General features: G+C 52.2%; 2 protein-coding genes across 3 annotated transcripts in view; both read right to left on the bottom strand.

Annotated features, from left to right (window-relative positions):
- LOC140681273 (uncharacterized) overlaps positions 1–21,710 on the bottom strand; it is a 319,254-nt gene that overhangs the window by 146,304 nt on the left and 151,240 nt on the right. The window lies entirely within an intron of this gene.
- LOC121468545 (serine/threonine-protein kinase pim-1-like) lies at positions 1,491–13,080 on the bottom strand. Its single transcript, XM_072920691.1, has 6 exons — positions 13,027–13,080; positions 3,369–3,584; positions 3,226–3,276; positions 2,560–2,932; positions 1,996–2,172; positions 1,491–1,674 (listed from the first exon to the last, which is right to left on the bottom strand). The coding sequence occupies exons 1-6, from the start codon at positions 13,078–13,080 to the stop codon at positions 1,571–1,573; spliced, it is 975 nt and encodes a 324-aa protein (XP_072776792.1). The 3' UTR covers positions 1,491–1,570.

Raw genomic sequence — 21,710 nt, 5'->3', positions numbered from 1 at the left:
CAGGGTTCTGCTGGCCCTGGTGGGCTGCAGAGCCACGGAGGGCCGAGCTGAGTGTCAGACACCCCTGGAGAGCTGGGAGAAAGCCTGTGGGCAGGACACGGGGTCCCAGTGACCTCCCATCCCCAGTGCCAGCGTGGTGGCCACACCTGTCCTTCCAGTGGCCCCACAACAAGTGGTCTCCCAGTTGCTTCAGTGCCTGGAAGGATCTCTCAACCCTGACTAGGTGCCAAATCCCAGCGTCCAGCTGGCCATGACCCTGTCCAGAGGTTATGGCCAGCCCGGGTCCAGAAGTGGCCGTGCCAGGAGGTCAAGGAGGAGGCAGTGAGAAGAGCCCAGCAGGGCAGGGAGGCGAGGCAATGAGGGGGCAGAGGGAAGGGAGGGAAGGCATTTGGTCCCAGAGGGCCAGGCACTGCAGGCTCGGCTCTGCTGGCTCTCAGGGTGCCCTGGATGGGCAAGATGCTGCCAGGTTCCACCTCACCACATGCCCCTACTGTCCTCTCGTCCTCCCCACAGCCATGACCTCGGGACCAATGGCTCTGCACATCCTTGCCTCCTCTTCTGCCAACACAGTCCAGGGAAAATACTTCCACTGCTACTGTTGGTAAATGTGCCTGATAGGCTTGACACGCATGAATTTCTGTTTCTTCCTGCTTACGATTACAATTTACTGGGAAGGGATTTGATGGCTAAAATGGGAATGTCAATTATGACTGTGAAAGCTGATGAGGAAGCTACGGCCCTTGTAACTTTGTGTCAAAGGTCAGAGAAGACCTATGCTGAAGTAAAGCCAGAAGTGCGAGCAGTCCCACAGAAATGTGGAAAATTAGATATGCAACCTCTCCAAATGACTTCGAAGCCACCGGGACAAGTGGTGTCTAAAAAGCAATACCCTGTTTCAAGGGAGAGAAGGCAAGGGGTTACAGCCTGTTGCTGAGCTCCTGTTCAAGGCAGGTCTTTTGGAGCAACGTATGTCTGCCTAGAACACTGCCATCCCTGCCCAGTAAGAGCCCGGCAGAATTGTAAAGATTTTTAAAGAATTTTAAAGTGTTAAAAAGCAGATGAACTGAGTCTCCTGCCCTAGCCCTTCCAGACAGGGATAAAGAATTTGAATTTTGTGTGGATGTTGAACAGGAGCATGCCACAGGAGTTCTAGTGGAAGAACACCACAGGGCTGTACTTGGACAACCGATGGCCCATCTTTGTAAAATGTTAAACCCCTCAGCGAGGGGTGGCCCCATGGCCTCCTGCGAGGTACGATCTCCACACAGATCCTGGTTCTTATCCTTGGATCCACAGTGCGGTTTTTCCTGGATTTTAGCCAGGGCTTCCCCTGTGTAAGGGATAGGGATATGTAGGAGGAGTCTGTTGGGCTCTCCCCCACCACCATTAGCAGTTTCAGGCCTCCCAAGGACTCCTGTATTTCCCTTTTCCCCACCAATATCGCTCTTTAGCTGAAGTTGCTGACAAGGACCAGCCCTGAAACACCAAAATGGGTTTGTTGTTTATTTCTCGGGTCCTCAGCCCTGCGTGGGACTCGGTAAGTGGGTGCTGCAGAGGCTCCGGCAAGGCATCAAAAACGCCGGCCCCACACCCAATGGTGGCGCGAGATCTCCTCCAGCTCCGGCCTGTCCGCAGGGTGCTTGGCCAAACACCATCGGATCAGGTGCTGGAGCTCTGGGGAGAGAAGCCAGAAAGCGCCGGTCACCGCCAGAAGTCTCCTGCCCAGCTGCCCCCGTCACCCGCGGGGCCCGGGCCGTGCCGCGAGCGCTCTGGGCCGTGCCGGGCTCCCGACCGGCTCAGCCCCGCGTGGGAGAGCGGCACGGCGGGACGCGGCCGCCTCCTCCGGCCGCCCGTGCCGCGCTGACCCCGTCGGCACGGGCCCCTCCTGTGGCCGGCCCGTGAGGGCAGATCCACGTCCCGCGGAGCTGCGTGAGGGCCGCGCCGGGCGTGCGCCGCCAGCTGCCAAAGCCCGCCGGCTTGAGGCCGGACACCCACCTGGAGAGAGCTGCCGCCGGAAGAAGAGCTTCCCCAGCACGATGGCTTGGTCGTCCTGGAAGGGGAGGCTGCCGCAGACCATGACGTACAGCAGCACGCCCAGGGACCAGGTGGTCGCCGCGTGGCCGTGGTAGCAACCCAGCCAGGTCCACTCGGGCGGGCTGTACGCGCGCGTTCCTAGGGGAGACAGGCGGCGCTGGCCGGGCGCAGGCTGCTGCCTTCCAGAGCCTGGCACCAGCCTCCTGACCGAGGCAGGGGCTGTGCCTGCGGCCACAGCTTCCCCCCTGAGGCCACCCCGCATCCCCCAGCCAGCTGGCCAAAGGCACGAAACCATTCTGCGAGGCCAAGAAGGCCAGCGGAGCAGCCCAGGCCCTTGTGGGCCCGCTGAGCCCAGGGGCCGGGAGCCGCTTTTGCCGCCCCCTCTCTCGTCAGGGCCGGCAGCCGCCTCCTGGGGCACGGCATCCGCCCCGTGCCAAAGGGCAGCCGGCTGAAGGCCGCGGCCCGGGAGGGAACGGGGCCGTGCAGTGCCTGGCACCGGGAGCAGGACCCAGGCCATGGGCTCACCGGCAAAGTCCGTGAAGGCCCGCTCCTGGAGGAAGGTGCCGCAACCGAAGTCGATGAGCTTCAGGTCGCCGCTCTCTGGGTCCACGAGGAGGTTCTCCGGCTTGATGTCCCGATGCAGGACGCCGCAGGCGGTGCAGTGCCGCACGGCCTCCAGCACCTGGCAGAAAAGCCAGCGCGCCTGCTCCTCGCACAGGAACCCCTGCTCCTGCTCCTGCAGGAACTCCAGGAGATCCCGTGATGCCCCCGGACGCTCCAGCACCAGGATGAAGCTATCCGGCAGCTCAAACCAGTCGAGCAGCTGGATGATATTCTGGCAGCCAGAGCCCACCTTCTCCATCAGCACCACCTCCAAGGGCACGCGGGTGCCGTCGGGCTGTGAGGAGGAGAAAATTAGTCCCTGCGGCAGGTGCTGCTGCTGCTGCTGCTGCTGCAGGCCTGGGGCTGCGCTGCGCCCTGCCCGGGATGCCCCAGTGCCCCCTGCCGCAGCCTCCCAGGCGCTTGCGCTTCCTCCCGCCCGGGGGATGCTCGGGGCTGCCCCTGCCCGGCCCCGGCACCGCTGTTCGGCGTGCCCAGGCCCGCGGGGCTGCGGCTCCGCACGCTGAGCCCGCCCCGGGATTCTCCCTGCCCGCCACGCCCCGCTCTGTCCCGCTGGCCCCGCTCGCTCACCAGCTCGTCCCACTGCAGGACGCTCTCCCGGGCCACGCGTTTGAGGGCCACCTGCGAGCCATGGGGAGAGGAGGGCTGAGCTCCAGCCTTGCCCCTCCCCGCCGCTGCCCCTCCGCCCACGCCCGGCCGTCGCGGCCACTCACCGGGCTGCCGTCCGAGAGGCGGATGCCCGAGAAGACGGTGCCGAAGCCGCCGCTGCCCAGCTGCGGGCCCAGCAGGTACCGCTCCTGCCGCTGCCTCCTTTGCCCTGCGGCCAAGAGCGAGCCATCAGCCTTGCGCCCAGGACCCGCCCCTCCCGCAAGTGCCGCGAGTGGAGCGGGCCGGGCCCCCGCGGCCGCCGCGCTCTCACCCGCTTCCTGCTGCGCGCCGGGCAGCGGCCGCCGCCCTGCAGCCGCCGGGCTGGCGAGCGGCAGAGCCGGGCCGGGGCAGCGCGCACAGGCGGCTGCGGCAGCCCCGGGGCAGCGGGGCAGGGCGGCACCGGCGCTGTCCCCGGCGGCGTGGGCTGGGCTCTGCTCCTGCCGACGGCCGGGGCTGCAGCCCGAGGCTTGGCACGGGGGAGACCCAGGAGCGGCTGCAAAGCAGACAGGGCGTTTTCAAGCCGGGCCATCGGAGGCACTGGAAACAGCCAGCGACTGGGCTGCTCTCAGGGGCCCTGGCCTGGCCTGGCCGCGCCCCTCCAGAGCCCCGGCGGAGCCTCAGGCAGCTCCTCAGAAGATCTCACCTGCTACTAGAAAGCCCTTCGCGGCACTCGAGGGCTGTCTCGGGGCAGCTTCCTGCAGATGGAGGAACCTCTGAAGGCTCGTCTCCACCACCAGGCTCGGGCTGTTTCCAGCTGGCAGAACCGGCACAGCGTCCTGGCTGTCCTGGCCGCTGTGGGATGACCACAGCTGGCTCCAGGACTCTTGCTGCCCCGTCAGCTGCTCCTGAGCAGGCTCCCCCACATCGGGCTGGGCTCCCATTTGGACTTGTGGGCTTTCGCCTGACACGTAAAGGGTCAGGATTGCGCCCGTGTCGTTGACGTCCGTGAGTCCAAGGGAGCTGGGAGACCTGTCCACGGGCTCTGCTCCTTCTGCAGGCTGACAGGTCTCACTGAGCCTCTGCGAGGGATGGAGGCTGTCAGAGATAGCAGAGGCTGCTGGCAGGGTGCAGGGTCTCTGACAGCCTGAGGTTCCTGCATGGATGGTGGTGGCTTCCCCCTGCTGTGCCATCCTTGCAGGCCTTGAGGCTCTCCCAGGGATGGAGAATCTTGCTGGGAGCAGCCTCTGGAAGGGATGGAGGCTTCTGGAGGAGCTGGCCGAGGCACAGCAGGGCAGGTGGCCTCGCTCCAGCAGCTCCTTCAGCTCTTTCCACAAGGCCTGCCACATCCCAGAGTAGAGCGGCGCACGTGTCCTGTTGCCATCCCAGAGCTGCAGCATCAGTTCCTGCAGCTCCCGGGCCACTGCCAGGCAGGGGCCGCAGCCACAGGGGCTGCCCAGGGGGCTGGCGGGAGCACGTGGCTGCTCGCCAGGAGCGGCCCGAGGCCTGGGGAACCTGGGAGCCGCAGGGGCTCCTCGCTTCCTCCGTGAGCCTCTGGGCCAGACCCTGGGGCGCTGGCTCCTCTTCGCTGTCCGTGTGCTCCGGCTCCGTGGTTGCCGGTGGCCAAAGGCCCACCAGACAGCCACGGTGGCCAGCAGCAGGACAAGCGCAGTCACCAGGACATCACCGTCACCCATGGCTCCAGCACGTCCCATCGCGACTGCACTGGCAGCTGCCAGCGCTGGCCTGTCTCACCCAGCGACAGCGCGGTGATGTCACAGTGGTGTCACAGTGCTGCGGCCAGCACAGCCCTGGGACATCACAGCCCTGCCTGACGCCAGCGCTCTGCCCTTTGTGCCATCACAGCCCTGCCTCAGCCCCGCCCTCCGCAGTGCCCCAGGAGGGGTAAGGGGGCTCCCTATGGGCACTTGCCAGCTCTCTGGAGCAGAGTGGGTGGAAGATTCTTCTGTAAGAAGGACACAGGGATGAGGAGGGGAATGCTGATGGTCTCACCTCTTTGCTGGCACAGCATGGGACATGGATTGTCCAATGTGACACTGCAACTCCTTGAGGAGGGCAAGCCCTGCTCAGTAACATCCAAGTCATCTCTGTGCTGTCTACCACATTCCCGTCCTGAATCCAAACCCAGCTCTTTGCCGCTCCCTGGGAAGGAAATGGATCCTATCCCATTGAAAACCAGTACATCAGCCCATTCTTCAGCCAGCACACCCTGTCTCTCTTTGTCTCACACCTGGACACCTGCTCCAGGTGTATTCTGCGAGGGACAGGATCAAAACTGCACTTAAAATCCTGAAATAGAACCTGCATTGCCTTCCCATCATCCATGAGACGGGTGACCTTATGTTAGGGAACCAGTGAGTGGGAGCCAGGGTGCGCTTGAGTTTCGGGAATGCCGCATCTCCTCGTCTCATTTCCCAGGCAGACCCTGCCACGAGGGCGTGGCCGAAGCGGCCCGAGGATCCGGGCATTCTTAGGAGAATGGTGAGTAGCAGACTCGTGGGTTTGTGGCTGCTGTGCAGCTCAGATCATGCAGTGATGTTTGGTGTTCTTGATTGTAGCTGGGCAAGGGCCACAGGTCGGTGCCTGCAGGAAATTGCCAGCAGGGGAGGCAGCCTTCCTTCGTACCTGATGTGGATTCCCTTCCCCGGACGTCCTAGAGATTTTTTTAGGATTGGTGACTGATAAACACAATGTGTTTTGATGGATGGTTTTAGTTAGTGGTGCTTGTTTTGTTTTGGTTGTGGAACTATTTATCTTGGGGGTTTTTTGTGAGTATTTTAAATAAGGTTTGACACAGTGAGTAGGACTGTCATGTAGTTTATTTTTTGTGAAAACATAAGTATACCTTTAGGTTATGAAATTGACAGGACTACTTTATTGACTATTTACCAAGTCTTTTTTAGGAGTAAATTTTTGTAAGTCTGATTTTGAAATCAAAGAAGAAAAATGAGAAGACGAAGGAGGTAGAGAAGTTATCTCCTTCTAGGATAGAAAGGGTTTAACATAGAAACTGCTTTGTCTAATGTTGCGTGGGGCATTTCCGTGCGACAGCCGGGCCGCCCGCGGGGCTCGGCAGCAGGAGAGCCCCGAGCCGGGCAGGGCGGGGCGCCGGGGCGGGCTCGGGGTGGAGCCGGGGCTCTGTGAGGCTCCCCCTCCTGTCCCTCTCTCTGCCCCGCTTTCCTCCTCCCCGTATTCCTCTTCTTTCTCTCTTTCCCGCATTTCCCACTCTCCCCAAAGCAGCTCCGTTCCCTCCCTTTCCCGCTGCCCTTCCTTCCTCTTCCCCGCATTCCTGTTCTTTGACCCCCAGACCGTCCCCTCCTCTCCCTCCCAAACCCGACCTCCCACTGCCCTCACTCCGTCCTGTCCCTGCCCCGCTACTCCGTTCTATTCTCCCTCTCTCCCTCCTCTGTCCACCGTCCCTCTTCCTTCCCTGCCGGCCTTTTCCTTCCCTTCCCGCTTTCCTCCACGCCTTCTGGGGGCTGCCCCCCCTTTCCTTTTGCGGCAGAGTCCCTTTCGGGGGGGATGGAGGTGTGGAAAGGGCTGGGAGGGAGTGCTGGGCTGCTGTCCAGGGCAGTTGGACTCGTTCTGTGCATTCTTTGGGGGTCAGGAAAAGGGGGTGAAGACTCGGGGCTCTGATGTCATTTGGGGCACCCCAGGGTCCCCAGGAGAGGGAGGCACACTGCGGTGGGGGAGTGGGTGGGTGGCGAATGAGGGGGGTGGGTCACGCTGGGTGCCGTCCCGCAGAGGGACCTAAAGCTGCCTCAAAATTCCCAGGGAGGGATGTGTGAAGAATACTAAAACCTGGCAAGTGTTCCGTTTTTATAGGTATTGATAAAGAATAGGTATCTATGGCTAAATTCATTTGGAAAGAAGCCCTCTCTCTATCCACTCCTTTGTATCCAGGAATGTAGGAAACTCAGACTGGGTATGGGCAGTAGTTTTGAAAATCATGCCCTAAGGTTTTTATCTCGTGCTGAACCAAGCAAGTGCCCTGAAACCATCGGAGCAGCTGCAGGGGCTGAAGGGAACAGGAAGGGCTCTCCGGCACCTTTTGCCTCCGTTCTCTGCCATTCTCCGTCGCAGTCCCGGAAGAGGCGTCTGTCATGCACCTGCCAAAATGAAGACCTGTAAAATCCTAGCTCTGCCTTTTGTTTAACGTGTTTTTACTTCATATTTATGTCATCACAGAAAGCAAGGAAAGAAGAAATGTGACTGGTTCCCACTATTGCTCCGTGCAGGCACTTTTAAAGGCTGCTGTACTTATGTTCTCTTTTTCCAGTCCAAGCTTGACTTTCCCCCTCCTTTTTCGAGGTCTGCCGCTTTGGGTGTCCCAAGGAGGGCAGGGTTCCTCAGCAGGGGTCTTAGGAGTTGGTGCTGATTCTGCTTTTTCCGAAGGTGTATCGAAGTGTGCTACCAAAATGACTATTTTCTCCACGGGAAAGCTTTCTCTCAATGACAATTAATGCATGTATGTGTTTTAACCGTGTAACCAGATGGATTAAGAAAAACCAACACCCGTAGTAGATTTCTGCTTGATCTGTGTCTGTAAGAAGTGGGCTGTGTGCTGGAGAGGGAGAGACGCTGTTGGAGAGTGGCAAGAGCACCAGGTGAGAGGTGGGATTTAAATCTTCCAACAACAGAAGCACTGGATGTGCAAGAGCTCAGTTTTCCACCCCTCACACAAGTCTCTTCTTTAAGATGTACTATTTTAAGCAGCCTCAGCCAGATATATTAAAATACTGCTCCAAACAACATCAGAATGAAAATGTTCCACCAAATGGGGAAAAATAAGAAAAGTCTGTCCGAAGTTCTCGTGTTGATTTTGCAAAGTCAGATGCAAACAAGGTTTGCCATCTTTCTTTCCTAGAAAAATGTAGATATTTGATAGAAATTGATCTCTGAGGCTGCTAAATTGGGGTGAGGAGCAAAGCAGGCTCCAGAGAATCTGTGGTTGTGTCACCCTTGGAAGTGTTCGAGGCCAGGTTGGATGGGGCTTGGAGCAACCTGGCCTAGGGGAAGGTGTCCTGAGTATGGTGAGTGCAGGAAAAGAAACTTTTGGTTTTCCTGAGATGCTGCCTTTGCAAGGGGAGGTCACAAATACCTCACGTAGTTTGAAATGCCCTGAGCAGAACCCAGCTGTGCTTCCTCACAGGTGATGAGGGATTTTCACTTGTATTTTATGGGGGATTTTCACAGGGCAGTGCCAGAGCAGCTGAATGGGTTTGACAGGCAAAGAGGGCCAGTGTGGCAGCAGCTTAATTCAATGGAGCTTTTCCTTCTGTGATCCTCTCTAACCTGAGGCACTCTGGGGCTCTTGAACCTGGCAGCTGGGCAAGTTAATCACTGTAGCAAGTGATAAATTAACCAGCTCCACTCTCCTTAGCATGGGTGTGATGAGCATTTAGTAAACCAGTGAGCACTTGCCAAGATGGAAGCTTGTTCTTTGCCAAGGAGGAGGGAGAAAATAATGCTTGGAGTAAATAAAGCAACCCTGCTTCCCCAGGAGGAGGAAAAGCAGCAATTAAAGATGTGAGTGCTGCAGGGAATAATTTGCACAAGGATATATCTTGTCTGCTATGCAGGAATGTTCCAAATAAACCATGCCTCTCCTGACCTTTATTTTTCTGGATTTCTACCACGTGATATAAGAGACTCCTAATAAAAAAACCCAAAACACTCTGTGGTGAGGCATTTCTTCCTTTCTTCAGGCTGCCTCTTTCTTTTGTTCCCTCCAGAGCTCTCCCTACATTTCTGCTGTTGTTTGGAGCTCGTGCTTACCTCTTTCCTGATCCCCTGGGCTTGCTTTGGCTCTGGGTGTCACGGACACTCTCAATTGTGGTTTTTTTTTTCCCTCCATCTACCTCTTTTTCTTCAAGTGCTTTTCCTTCATTAACCTGTTGGAGCGATGGATTTTTCTCACCTTTTATTACTTAGTGCTTTTTCTTCATTCTCTAAAACCAACTTTTCACTTGCCCTGTGGCTGTTAGATGCCAGAAATGGGAGCATTAATTCTTTCTCTACTGCTTGTCTGAGCTTTCACAGGGAGCTGAGAGCTCGTTGGGGTTCAACTTGACTCACTTCAGTGCCTTCCTGGATCCTGCCTGTGTACTTGGACACTTTAAGGGAATAAAGTCTCAGTGTGGAGATTACAGTTGTGAAATGATGGCTTTTTTGGAGAAGACAAGGATGCTGTTGTCAATCTTTTCAAAGTTGAAATCCTTTCTATTTTATCTTGGCCTTTATCTTTTTTGAGGATAAACTGAGCACCTTGTTTTGGGGAGAAACAGGCTCAGATCAGCACAGAGGTGGCTGTGGCAGGTACCCAGGTTTGGAGGGAAGGGTGCAGCTCCTTGGGGTGTGTTTGTGTGGGGCTGTAAGGTTTGTGTTGGGTTCCTGGAGCATTGGGAACACCGCACTGGGAGTTGCACATCAGGAAATGGATGTATAAAGGGCCTGAAGTGGGACCAGCTTTGGTGAAAGGTTCCATAGGAAAAAGTATTTTTACTGGGATTTTGGACATTTGAAGCTCCTTCTCATAGCCTTTGCCTGATGAACATTCCCCCTTTGCAAAAGTGTGGGGAATCCTGAGCTCACACAATGAAAATCCCTCATAATGATATTTTTTCCTATTATCCTATTTTTTTCCCTATCCCAGCAGGAGTCAGAGTAAAAGAATATGTGTGAGTTGCCTGCCTTTGACTTTGTGACAGGAAAAATGCTATGGGGAAAGTGGTCAGAGGAGCATCACTGCTCTGCCCTTAATTTCCCTGCACAAGTGAGGATGATTTAAGAACCAAGGCACAGCCAAGACCTTTCCTCCTCCTGTGCTCATCAAGCAATCACTGCCTCATCACAGCTCAGCTTCAAACACCTCGTTTGCATCTGGCTGACCTTGGCTCCCCTCCGTGGATGGGAAGATGAAGAGGTGGAAGTGTAAAAGATTGGGATTTTATGGGTGAATTGTGAAATAGTGGCTGGTGCAGGCTGGAAACATCTTCTGCTGTGCCATGGAGGATGAGAGTAAATGGGTTAAACAGGAGATAAAAAGGGCAAGGCACCTGGTTAGCTACTGTTGAAGGAAATGTGGGAAAAAACTACATGTAAGAAATATGTCAGAGATGGTCATTAACTGCACTGCAGGGTCAGAGCTCTCTTAATAATTGGCCGTGTAGTGAATATTGGAAATTATTTAAAAAGCTCTTACCTGACTGAGGGCTTTTAGTGGATATTTGGGGGAAGCAAAGGAATACTCTTTCTGGCAGAACTTTTCTTCTAATTTAAGCATGATCCTCTCTCTGAGATAACAACTCCTTTGAATAAACTGAAATATCTTCACCATTAGTTCTGGCAGGAGCTGGACAAAGTTCTCATTCGGGTAAACTTTAATCCAACATATGTCTGTAGAATAATAAATTTAATGGGAACCATCAAACCTATTGTATGAATAAGGATGGTGCTTAGGGCAAGAAGAAAGAGTAATTAGGATTGGACAAATAATGAATGATAGTGGGGAAATTATAATTTATCCTGGTTTAGGGGGAATATTTAACTAAGCTAAGATAAAAATCTACCTTCATTGCAGGCTAAGCTTTGTAACAGAATTCTACTGAGCAAAGGTAGTAGTCCTGGGCTCCAGACAGACCTTTAGATTCAAGTGTACCTCTGGTCTGAGAAAGCTCAGGGCTTGAGCAGCATTTTATGGCTTTGGTCTTGACCCCTGGGCTATAAATGCTCCTGTAAAAGTAATGCCAAAGTTACAGCTTCTGCTAATTTCTATGAGTTCCAATGGAGAAAGGTCCACCTGGACTTTGGGGAGAGTTTCTCAGAGCAGAACATTTCAAGCACTATTAAACTGCATTCAAACTTCCTTTTATTGGGGCATAAATGTCACATCCCGGTCTATCAGTCTGACAGTTCTTTGAGAATAGACAAGCTTTACAAACTACTTTAAAAATAATTTCACTGACAGGTTTCCAGCTCTGAGAATGTTAATAAACTGAAATGGCATTTCACCCTGCAGTAGCCACTAAGTAATTATGATTATCTGTAGGCAGACTAATGAAACCAGCTGTTAACAACCTAATGAGAATTTAAACCAGCTCTCTGCTCCACAGACACATCCCTTTTCTGTCCCTAATTATCCTGCACCCAGTGCTACCCAGAGAAGTTTAGTGTAGCTTGATGTTCGGGTAAAAACTTCCTTATTTTGGAGAAGTGGTGCTGCTCTTCTCGGAGGTGGAGTTTCATGTGGGCTGCTGCCATGCTGGGGTCACATCACAAAGTCCAGTTCTTGCAGGGGCTGGGGAGCAGGGAGAGCTCTGATAGCACAGCATGGGAAAACTGGCATGGAGGGATTCTGGTTTAGTGTGTCCCCCAGTGGCAGACAGCATTAGTTATTGATAAGTCTTTAGTTCAAAGATAAGATCTTGTTGTTTTGGCTCTAATCTTTGGCTGCTTTCAATACAGTTTCCCCTGGCAGTTAAGATACTGTTTTTCTCTTGCTATCAATCCTCTGTCCTTCCAGATGACCTTTAAAGGTCCCTTTCAAGCCAAACTATTCTGTAATTCTTTGGATACATGATGAATAGCAACATGTATTTTACTCTCATTATGCATGATATTTACATCCTGTCTGGCCTTTTGGGGTTCTTTCTTCTCCAGGTCCTTGTGACTACTGTCACTTCTATATGCTCTTAATTTTTTCTGTTGCTTATCAGTGAGCATTTTCAGTTCTGCCACCCATGTCTTGAGCAAGTTTTCTGTGACTCGCTGCACCAGACACCAGGTCAGTCCAAAGAAGAGCATTAGGAAGTATCCAGCTGTATTTCCTCTTCTTCCTTCTCTGTACATGCTGCTGTTTTGAGCACTCTGGCTTTCTCAGCTGCCTCCCATGTCTTGATCCTTTTCTGGATAACTAGAGGGATATCAGGATTAAATCCTGCCTCAGCTCTGAGGTCTGGCTTTTGAAGAGCCCCAGTCATCCTCTCCTGCTCATCTCATCCCGGCCTTGATGGAAATATTCTGTCTTCATGGGATTGTTGTTCAACTCTCTGCATCCTGGAACTGCTTTTCAATGAAAGTTTATGAGTCTGTGAAAGGTTTCCTGGTGTGGGAATGCCAATCCTCAATCCTAATGCTCGATGGGGGTTGCAGTTGCCTGAGTTGTGAAACCTCCTGAAAAACATTGTTTGTTCTTTTTTCCTTAACTTTTCCTTGACTGTTTTCATCACAGATCAGGGAGTTTGGGGATGTCTTTTCAAAGGGAATTTTAATGAATCTCCTGTCTGGCATTTCAAAGGGGAACAGTGGCTTGTTTTTGTTAACTAGCACCTGCTTACAATCAAATTAGCCAACTGCCTTTAATTAATCATAATATATTCCAGGAGAGCAGAATAACAAGGGAAGAAAAATCAAGTGGTGACAACTCTGTGACTGAACCTGGATTTCCCCTTTCCCAGGTGCAGGATTCTGGGCAGCCGTGTAACCAATTGCTCTCCACCTTGAGCTCTGCCATGCAGTGCCTTGGGTTTCCTGGGAGGGAAAAACATCCAGTCCCTCAGCTCCAGGCTCACACTTGTACAGTCACCTGCAAATCCAGAGGCCAATGGGTATTTCTGCCTGTGGTTCGTGTGCCTGGGATTTGCACACAGGAGCTTTGATTTTGAAAGTTTGGGCAGCCTGGCTGCTCAGGGAGGGATCCCTCTGGCTGGAAGGTCTCTGAACTCTGTCCTCTGTGTGAGGGCCTTGAATCTGTTCTTTCCTCACCTCCTTATCTGCAGGTTTCTTGGTGGAGGCTTTTGCATGGAGACAGTAGAGCATGGCAGGAATGCTGGAATTAAACAGTTATGTCCAGGGTCTGGTTTTGGGTAGTTGATTGATCCTGTAGGTGCTGACCCTTAAAATTCTTTAAACTCCACGTCATCTTCTCTTACCAGTATGGGACTGAGACAACACTGAGCTTCTGGGCTTTTCCTGGGCTAGCAGAACAAACTATTGCACTTCTAACCTGTGCACATCAGCACTAACCCGAGGCTTCACCCCACTCATTACAATCATGAGGGGGTAGTTGCTTATACCTTTCAAAGAATTGGATGCCTCATAGGATTCTGGTTGTGAGCTTTCCTCAAAAGCATGGTGAGATGAGGTGTGCAGGACTCATTTCTTCAGAAGGGCAGGAGAAACCACTGAAGGCCTCCTTAGCCAGCAGTCTGACACAGATTTGCTTCTGAAGCTTTGTAATTTGTCCTTATTATGTTCTGTGTGTGATTTAATGAAAGCTTCTTTCTCTACTGTAATTGAGCTCTTAATCTCATCTGAAAAGCAGAGCACAATCCCTTCAGAGATGTTGTTTGAGGAACAGCCTGTTTGTGTTTCCTCTGCCGTGGTGTTACTCATGGAGCTGCTCACTCCTTATTTAAGGGCAGAAAATAAACAGATTTCTCTGAGTCAAAAATACATCGGTTATGCCACACTGAGTAGGTTTGAACAGAAAACTCCTCCACTGTTTGACTGAGCAAGCAAGATCTTCCCTGGCTCTGCAAAGAATATGAAGGAGTGAGTTTTCCTCAGTGAGCTCCTGAGGCCTCATGCAGGTGATGCTCAGCAAATGGCGCATGGGCATGGCAGCTGTCAGCAAAACAAGTGGCTCTGGGCAGGTAAAAGTTGGCAGGAGATAAGAGTGGAAAGTCAAAATAACAGGTTGCTGAAAATCTTGTAAGAGGAATAATGACATTGGTGAAATTCCCTGCATCTTAAAGCTTCAAAAAGCATTTTTACAAAAATCCACAAAAAAGTCCTGATTTTGATCAGTCTGATCTTCCTAAATAGCATTTTACAATCAGAATTAGGAGTTGACAGATACTATGAAGGCTCAGCAGAGGATTTTTCATTGTGACCTTAGTACATATTTTTACTGTGCTGTGGTTTGGAAGGAGGCCCCAAGCTCCAGCTGCAGCCTGGGGAGACCCTGTTGACCTAAACACTCCCCAGAGCTGCTGTGGGATTGACCCAGAACCAGAATCTGTAGGGAACTGTGTAAAACACTTCCCACTAGAAAGCACTTGAAGCTTGATGGTGATGCACAGTTCCCAGCTCAGACCACAGGCAGTGCCAGTAGTGACCAGTTTGTGCCCGCTCTGCACAGAACTGATGGCTGTGAGTGGGAGAGCTGTGGGATGAAGAGGCTGATGACTTTTGGGGCACACAGAACCTTCCATCTCTACTGCTTTATCCACACTAGAGAGTGGAATTTCCTAGAGAAATACCTGGAGAGTGGGAAGGATGAAGAGCAAAACTTATCTTGTAGGAGTCCTTGCTGTCAATCCACAGGGATTCCAGGCTGAGATCAGCCCAGCCCTGTCATTTGCCAGGGGAGTGAGGACCAGACTCTGCACCACACTTCCAGAGCTGGGGGCAAGTGGGTTGAATCACATCCAGAGACAGGATGGCTTGTGTTTTTTCTTGCCATGCACAGCAGATATCCTAATTTAAAGCTGTGCTGTCTTCTCGGATTCTGCTTCTTCCTCTGAGAAGACCCATTCATTTTGACCCTGTTCCTTCCACCCATCCCACTATAGATTTCCAGTGCTGGAGTAACTGGCAATACTGGATCAGCCTTTGATGTGATGAGCAGTGGATTTTTGTAGTCAACATGCCAAATAAAAGTGCCACAAATAAAAGATCAATGACTTCTTTCCTGGAGAAGAAATAAAGGTAAAATCTTTTCATGTTATAGACTGAGTGTACAAAGCTAAAGAGGTAGAAGATGGAAATGAGACTGTCTCCTGAGAGGAGTAAATTTGTCAATTGAGCAAATTAGAGAGAATATGCGTTCACCTTTGAAATAGTCAGGTACCAAAATGATACCACTTGGAGTAGGCAGGGCTGGGATGGGAATTGCTCCTGTGGGCTTTGACAGATCTATTCACACAAGGGCCCATTTGCTGGTGCCAGCCCTGGAAGCAGGGCCTGGAGAGACAGCTGGTCAAGGACAATTTCTCTGCCTGATTTTACAGCATGTTTGACAGAGCTTTCCATTCTCTTTGCACCCTGTGGATGGTGTCCTGGATGAGCCTGCCCTGCCACACGCTGCCTGTGTGGTGGCACTGAGGTGGCTTTCATGAGGCACCCGGGCCTGCAAGGGCCCTGTGCCCTCAGCCAAAGCTGTGGCAGGTCAGAGGGAATTTAATGAGTTATTCTAGAGCATCAAAGGCCCTGTGAGAAGTAATTATTGCTGTGAGATGAAATCAGCTTTTAATGCTTTTTGGCAGAGGATCAGGTGCTGCTGCAGAAACTCCCACCCAGAGTGTGGCAGCCCAAGGCCTCAGGGAGACGGATGAGGCCTGACCCAGCTTTTTGTTCAAAATCAGCCCAAAACACATTCCCTCCTAATGCAAATAACTTCTTTTTGGTGCCTTCTGCCACAAACAGGGCAAAAATTGGGAGAGGGGGAACACCAGCCCTGAAATGCTGAGAAAAAAGAGTTCTGTTCCTCAGGGCTGCTGTGGAGGGGGTCAGAGGCAGCGTGTGCCAACGGTGAGTCCCTTCTGCATCTGCTAACGTGCTCCTGATTTTATTTAATTAATTAGCAGCAGGGGGAGAATGTGTAATCAGAGTGTGCTGCTGGAGTAACAGGAAACAAGACGTTCTGGGGTGCTGGAGCTGCTCTCAGGTGCTCCTGGCTCTGCTCGCCAAGGTAAGGGGGCAGTGACTCAGAGGAGGAGCAGGAGCAGCTGCTGGCACCCTGCCTGCTCAACACTCGGATTTGCTGCTCCCCAGCACGGACCTCAGGTCCCTGCAGCAGCTTTCCATCCAGGAGTGGTGTGGAAAGGGGTGGTGAGCCCCTGGGATGTGATGAGATTAATTTTCCACATCAGCCCTTTCTTGCTGTGTTATTTCCTCCCCTAGCGAGAGAATGTGCTGGGATCCCTTTCAGGGGGGCTTTTAATAAGTAAAAGACTTCAGTGCAGACAATGCACTGCACCTTCCCCTGCTGGTGCCCAGCCTGGATCAGGGCAGGTTGGATGCCACATGGGATCCATCCTTTGCCATGCCATGTGATCCTCCATGCAGTAGGGATAACAAGGCCAGCACTGGGGAACCCCAGGTGCTGCAGCAGTGATATTTTTGGGAGAAACACGGAGCTGTGCATGGCCAGCTTGAAGTCTGCAGTGGTGTGAGCACCAGGCCTGCCATGCTGAGTCCAGGGCCACAAGCAGTGCTCACCCTGGCTGGGACATTGAGTCCCAACATGAGATCCCACGGGACCAGGCACGCTGGGATTTGCCCCTGCATCTACCAAGTGTGTCCAGAGAGACTGCAAGGAGACAGTGACCTCTGTCAGTGGGACCCCTCTGTGCAGGTACCTCCACTCCTGGGTTGGCTGTGACAGCTCCCCCATGAACTTCCCGCCCTGGGAACCTGGAGCAAGCGGAAAACACAACTTTGCCAATGCTGCCTGTGTCTGAAGCAAATGGAAAGAGAACTGGGGTGTGAAAAATCAGGGTTGTTTATTTACAGAAGAACAGCAATGAAAACACAGAACACATTGACTTTTGTAAGAATATTTGTAATAACAACAATTTATTGAACGTATATACCTAAGAACATATCTAACAACAATATTTGAAATGTATTTAAAGAAGACAAAACGAAGAACTAAAACCTATATCCTAAAGGGAACAACAAACTCTAAAAACTATGTACAAAAGGGTGCCATCTCTGTGCGGGATCTCCATCAGTCCTGGAAGAAAAGCAGGTGCCATGGTCACTCCAGTCAGGAACAGAGGGCTCTTCCGTGTGTCCCCAGGCTGGCACAGTGGGACCCTGCTGCCAGAGCTGAGGCTGGCTGGGTCTGGGGGCTGGGCCCCAGGCACTGGGATGGGGCTTGTGTGGCCGGAGCAGGGACCACCCAGCCCAGCCCCAGCCTGGCTGCAGGGAACCCACTCGTCCTGTGGGGACCACGTACCTGTCCTGCTGCTGGCATCGGTCTTCATCCCAGGACCATGGCCTCCTCTTCATCTTTTCCATCAATGTCCATTTCCTCAGTGTATTCTTCCATTTCCACATCCGTGCCCTCTTCCACATCCACTTCCATCTTTTCCTCTTCAGTGTGTTCTCCATCCACATCCATCTCCTCCTCCATATCAGTCTGTGTGTCCACCTCCATCTCTTCCTCTCTCTCTGCGACAGCCTGCAGAGGTAGCAAAACCTCAGAGTGGGGTCCCTGTCCCACCCCATCCCCCCAGAACTCCAGCCCACCCGGGCAGCTGGGGGGATCCACCTCCATGGAGTGGCACCGTACCTTCCTCAGGACAAATGTGAACATCCTGCAGGGATGGATGACGCAATCCAGGCCTTCAGCAGCTATCGAAACTGATGATGGGGGTATCCGCGGGCAGGAACAAGAAGGGTGGCAGGAGCGGGCAGGAGCAGAGCGCAGGGTGTGCTGACCCCAGGGCCAACAGTTGTGTTGTGCTGCTTGCTGGCTGCTGGCAGTTCCAGGTGGGACATGGATTGTGACGTGACAGTTGAGCTAGAGAGCGTTTGGTTCCATGCTTAGCAACGTTCCCCCAGACCATGGTGCTCAGAGCCCTGTTCCCAAGGATGGGGCATCCACAGCCTGGGCCAGTGCCTCAGCAGCCTCAGTGGGAAAGAGCAGCTTCCTGAGATCCAACCTCAATCAGCCTCCTGCAGCTGAAAGCCATCGCCCCTTGTGCTGTTGCCACAGGCCCTGTTGAACACTCTGAACACTCTGTCCCAGCCTTTCTTGTGGGACCCTTGCAGTCCTGCATCAGGAACCGAGCGATGGAAGCTTTAGGCCCAGGTTTGCCTCTAAATGTACAAAATTAATAACAGTGGAGGGGAAGATGGTGGGACACTGGTTCTGCTCTAACTGGTGAATATTTTCTTTTTTTTTTTCTTCTTTTCTATCATGCTGATGCAGGTTGAAATGAAGCTTGGCACAATATCCATTTTCTTCTCCATTTGTGAAACACGGAACAAAGTCTGGGCAAGCTGATGATGCAGAGGAAAACCTGCAAATGTACTGGTTATCCTGAGCCTGGAGGATGCAGTTAAAGCCAGCCAAAAGCAATTTCTGGAAAGTCAAGCCTGGTGTACATTTTCTTGAGTTTTGCTATGCCATCTTCACCTGAGTCTTATAAAAAAGCAAACAAAAAACTCAAACAAAAACAGACAAAAACCCAAAAAACAAACCCACACAAACCAATCAAACCAATGGATTAAAAAAACCCAAATAAAACCAAAGGGAATGAGGAGTTAGTATTAGTTGTGAGGATATCACAGCAGGCAAATGGCTGCTTCCCACCATAAAAACCCACAGAAAACAGCTGCTCCAAAATATACCCAACAGGAGAACCATAAAAGTGATACATAGCAACTTTGGGGGCAGCTCCCCATTCAGGTGAAGGATGAGCACACAGTGGTACAGCTCCAGCATTCCCCACCCTCCAGGCTGCTCTTTGCTCCTGTTGAAAGACCCTTGCAGGACTGTGGCCCCTCTCAGTGCATTATAAATCATTCCCACAGCTCTCAGTTGAGCCACTGGCCTTTCCAGAGCGAGATCCAGGCACAATCCTACTGCCTGCTGAGCCTCTCTGGGAGATCCTGAGCATCTTCCTGCCTAGAGCCACAAAAGAGCTCAGGCTCTCCCTGACTGGGTTTTCAGGGGAGGTTTCCATATCCCTGTGAGATGTGTTTATCCCTCAACACATCTGATTTTATGTACAACGATGTGTTTGGGTTCCTTCCCTACTCCTGTGTGCCAGTGCGAAGTCACCCATGTGAATGGAGGGTATTGTGAGCAGGAAAATGCATTCCTGGGTTGCTTTTTTGCTTCACTGTCACTCAGCTGAACAGGGTCCTTATCTTAGAGGGACTTACAAGAATGGGTAGGAATTTTGGCTCTGAGAGGAGCAGAAAGCACATTTTCTGCACCACATTCCCAACAGATGCTCTTTCCCTGGCAAAACAGTGACTGTCATCCATGTTCCTGGGAAGACTGTAAAGAGCCATTCAGAGATGACAGGTCCACCTGGCCTTTGGCTTTGTGTACCTCATTTCACATGTCCAGTTTCAAGGGCCATGAAAAGAGGCCACCTTTTGCCCTGGCAGTGCTGATCCCTCCTGCTGATGCCCTCCCTCAGCGTGGGAGGAATGCAGAGCTGGTCTCAGAGAAGCACAGGGCTTGAGGGTTCCTGTGTCATGTCCGTGTGTTGGTGACCATGATTGAACCACCTAGTTCTTGTCTCTTATTTATTGAACTCTGGTTGGTTTCTGGAATTGGTGAAGGATGTGGAGCTGCTGGAGCCACTCCAGGGAGACCTTTGAGCTCCTTCCAATGCCTGAAGGTGCTTGAGGAGACCTGGAGAGGGACTTTGGAAAAGGCTCTGGAGGGAGAAAACAAGGGGGAATGGGTTCAGCCTGACAAAGGACAGGTTTAGAAGGAGAGTGGGAAGAAATTCTTTTCTGTGAGATTGGAAAGAGCCTGGAACAGACTGACCAGAGAAGCTGTGGCAGCTCCATGCCTGGAGGTGTTCCAGACCAATTGGACAGGGCTTGGAGAGACCTAGCATAGTGGAAGGCAGGGGGCATGGAATGAGATGGTCATTAGTTCCTTCCTAAGCCAAACCATTCTAGGATTCTATGAGTGGGCTGCTGAACTTGGCCAAAAGAAGAGCTACATTGCCGAGGTGAAGTGAGAAGGGGGATTAGAGCCACCTGTGTTTGCCCTTTAAATCCCTTCCAACATCAATTCTGGGCTCTGTCTCTGGGTATGGGCACAAAGGAGCCTTTGTTGTTCTTCAGTTGGGCTGAAATCTAAATCTCAGCGAGTGCAGCTCAGAGGGTGACACGTGCTGCCGCTGGGGCCACTGTGTGGACTTGTTTTCAGAAAAATGGGAGATGCAGAGGAGAGGTTCCTGGATACAGTAACTCTACCTACACCTGGAACTGAGGCATCTGCCCAGGGATTTCATATTCACCGACTGGGAAGGAAATCGAATCAGGGCTTGCTAATTTTCATGAAGTCAAACACCTGGGATTCACTTCAGACTTGCATTTTCCTGGAAGAATTCAACACAAGCGCTGTATATTTATACACAGGCACTGGACTTTTCTGTTGTTTGATGAGACTACAATTTGTCTTCCTCTTGTGGTTCCTGCAATCCTTCCTCTCCTGAGGTTTGCAGTTGAATTACCAACCTCTACCCCAGGAATATTCATCTGTCATATTTTGGGTATTGTTGTTCTTCAAAGGAAAGCAAACAATGAGAGTTTAAGCCAGGCCTCTTCCCAGGCAGATTTGATTGGAGCCAAGTCCTGCCTCAGATCCAATCTCATCTCCATTGTTGTGTATGTCTATTAATTTTCCCATCATTGCTTTTCCATTTCTTATTACTATGCAGCTCAGTCTTGAACAACATCATTCAGAACTACACAGAAGTCACATACTGCTGCTTCCCTATTCCTATCTGCTTGTTACCTAATCCCACCCAGCTCTCTATTGAATATCTGCTTTTACCTGGGCTGACAGGTGTGTTTTTTAGCTGAAAATACTGCAAATCAGGGATGCAGAATTTCTCCTTACTCTGTGAATCTGATCAGGGTCCTTCCAATGTGTCCCTGAACATGTGAATTCTCCCTTTCTCCCAACAACCCCCAGTGCTGGTTTTGGCTAAGATAAATCAGACAGCGCTGTTTGGAGTCTCTCCCCACCTGCTTTTCCATCTCATCCAGTGGCTGGGGTAGGATGGCTGGTTGGGTTGTGCAGACATTGCACTGCACCTTCCCCTGCTGGTGCCCAGCCTGGATCAGGGCAGGTTGGATGCCACATGGGATCCATCCTTTGCCATGCCATGCGATCCTCCATGCAGTAGGGATAACAAGGCCAGCACTGGGGAACCCCAGGTGCAGCAGCAGTGACATTTTTGGGAGAAACACGGAGCTGTGCATGGCCAGCTTGAAGTCTGCAGTGGTGTGAGCACCAGGCCTGCCATGCTGAGCCCAGGGCCACAAGCAGTGCTCACCCTGGCTGGGACACTGAGTCCCAACATGGAATCCCACGGGACCGGGCACGCTGGGATTTACCCCTGCAGCTACCCAGTGTGTCCAGAGAGACTGCAAGGAGACAGTGACCTCTGTCAGTGGGACCCCTCTGTGCAGGTACCCCCACTCCTGGGGTGGCTGTGCCAGCTCCCCCATGAACCTCCCGCCCTGGGAACCTGGAGCAAGCGGAAAACACAACTTTGCCAATGCTGCCTGTGCCTGAAGCAAATGGAAAGAGAACTGGGGTGTGAAAAATCAGGGTTGTTTATTTACAGAAGAACAGCAATGAAAACACAGAACACATTGACTTTTGTAAGAATATTTGTAATAACAACAATTTATTGAACGTATATACCTAAGAACATATCTAACAACAATATTTG

Source organism: Taeniopygia guttata, chromosome 33 (genome assembly GCF_048771995.1).
Source record: "Taeniopygia guttata chromosome 33, bTaeGut7.mat, whole genome shotgun sequence".
In the NCBI taxonomy this organism is placed as follows: Eukaryota; Metazoa; Chordata; class Aves; order Passeriformes; family Estrildidae; genus Taeniopygia; species Taeniopygia guttata.
Note: the sequence above shows the minus strand (reverse complement) of the source record. Positions and strands in the feature narration are given on the sequence as shown.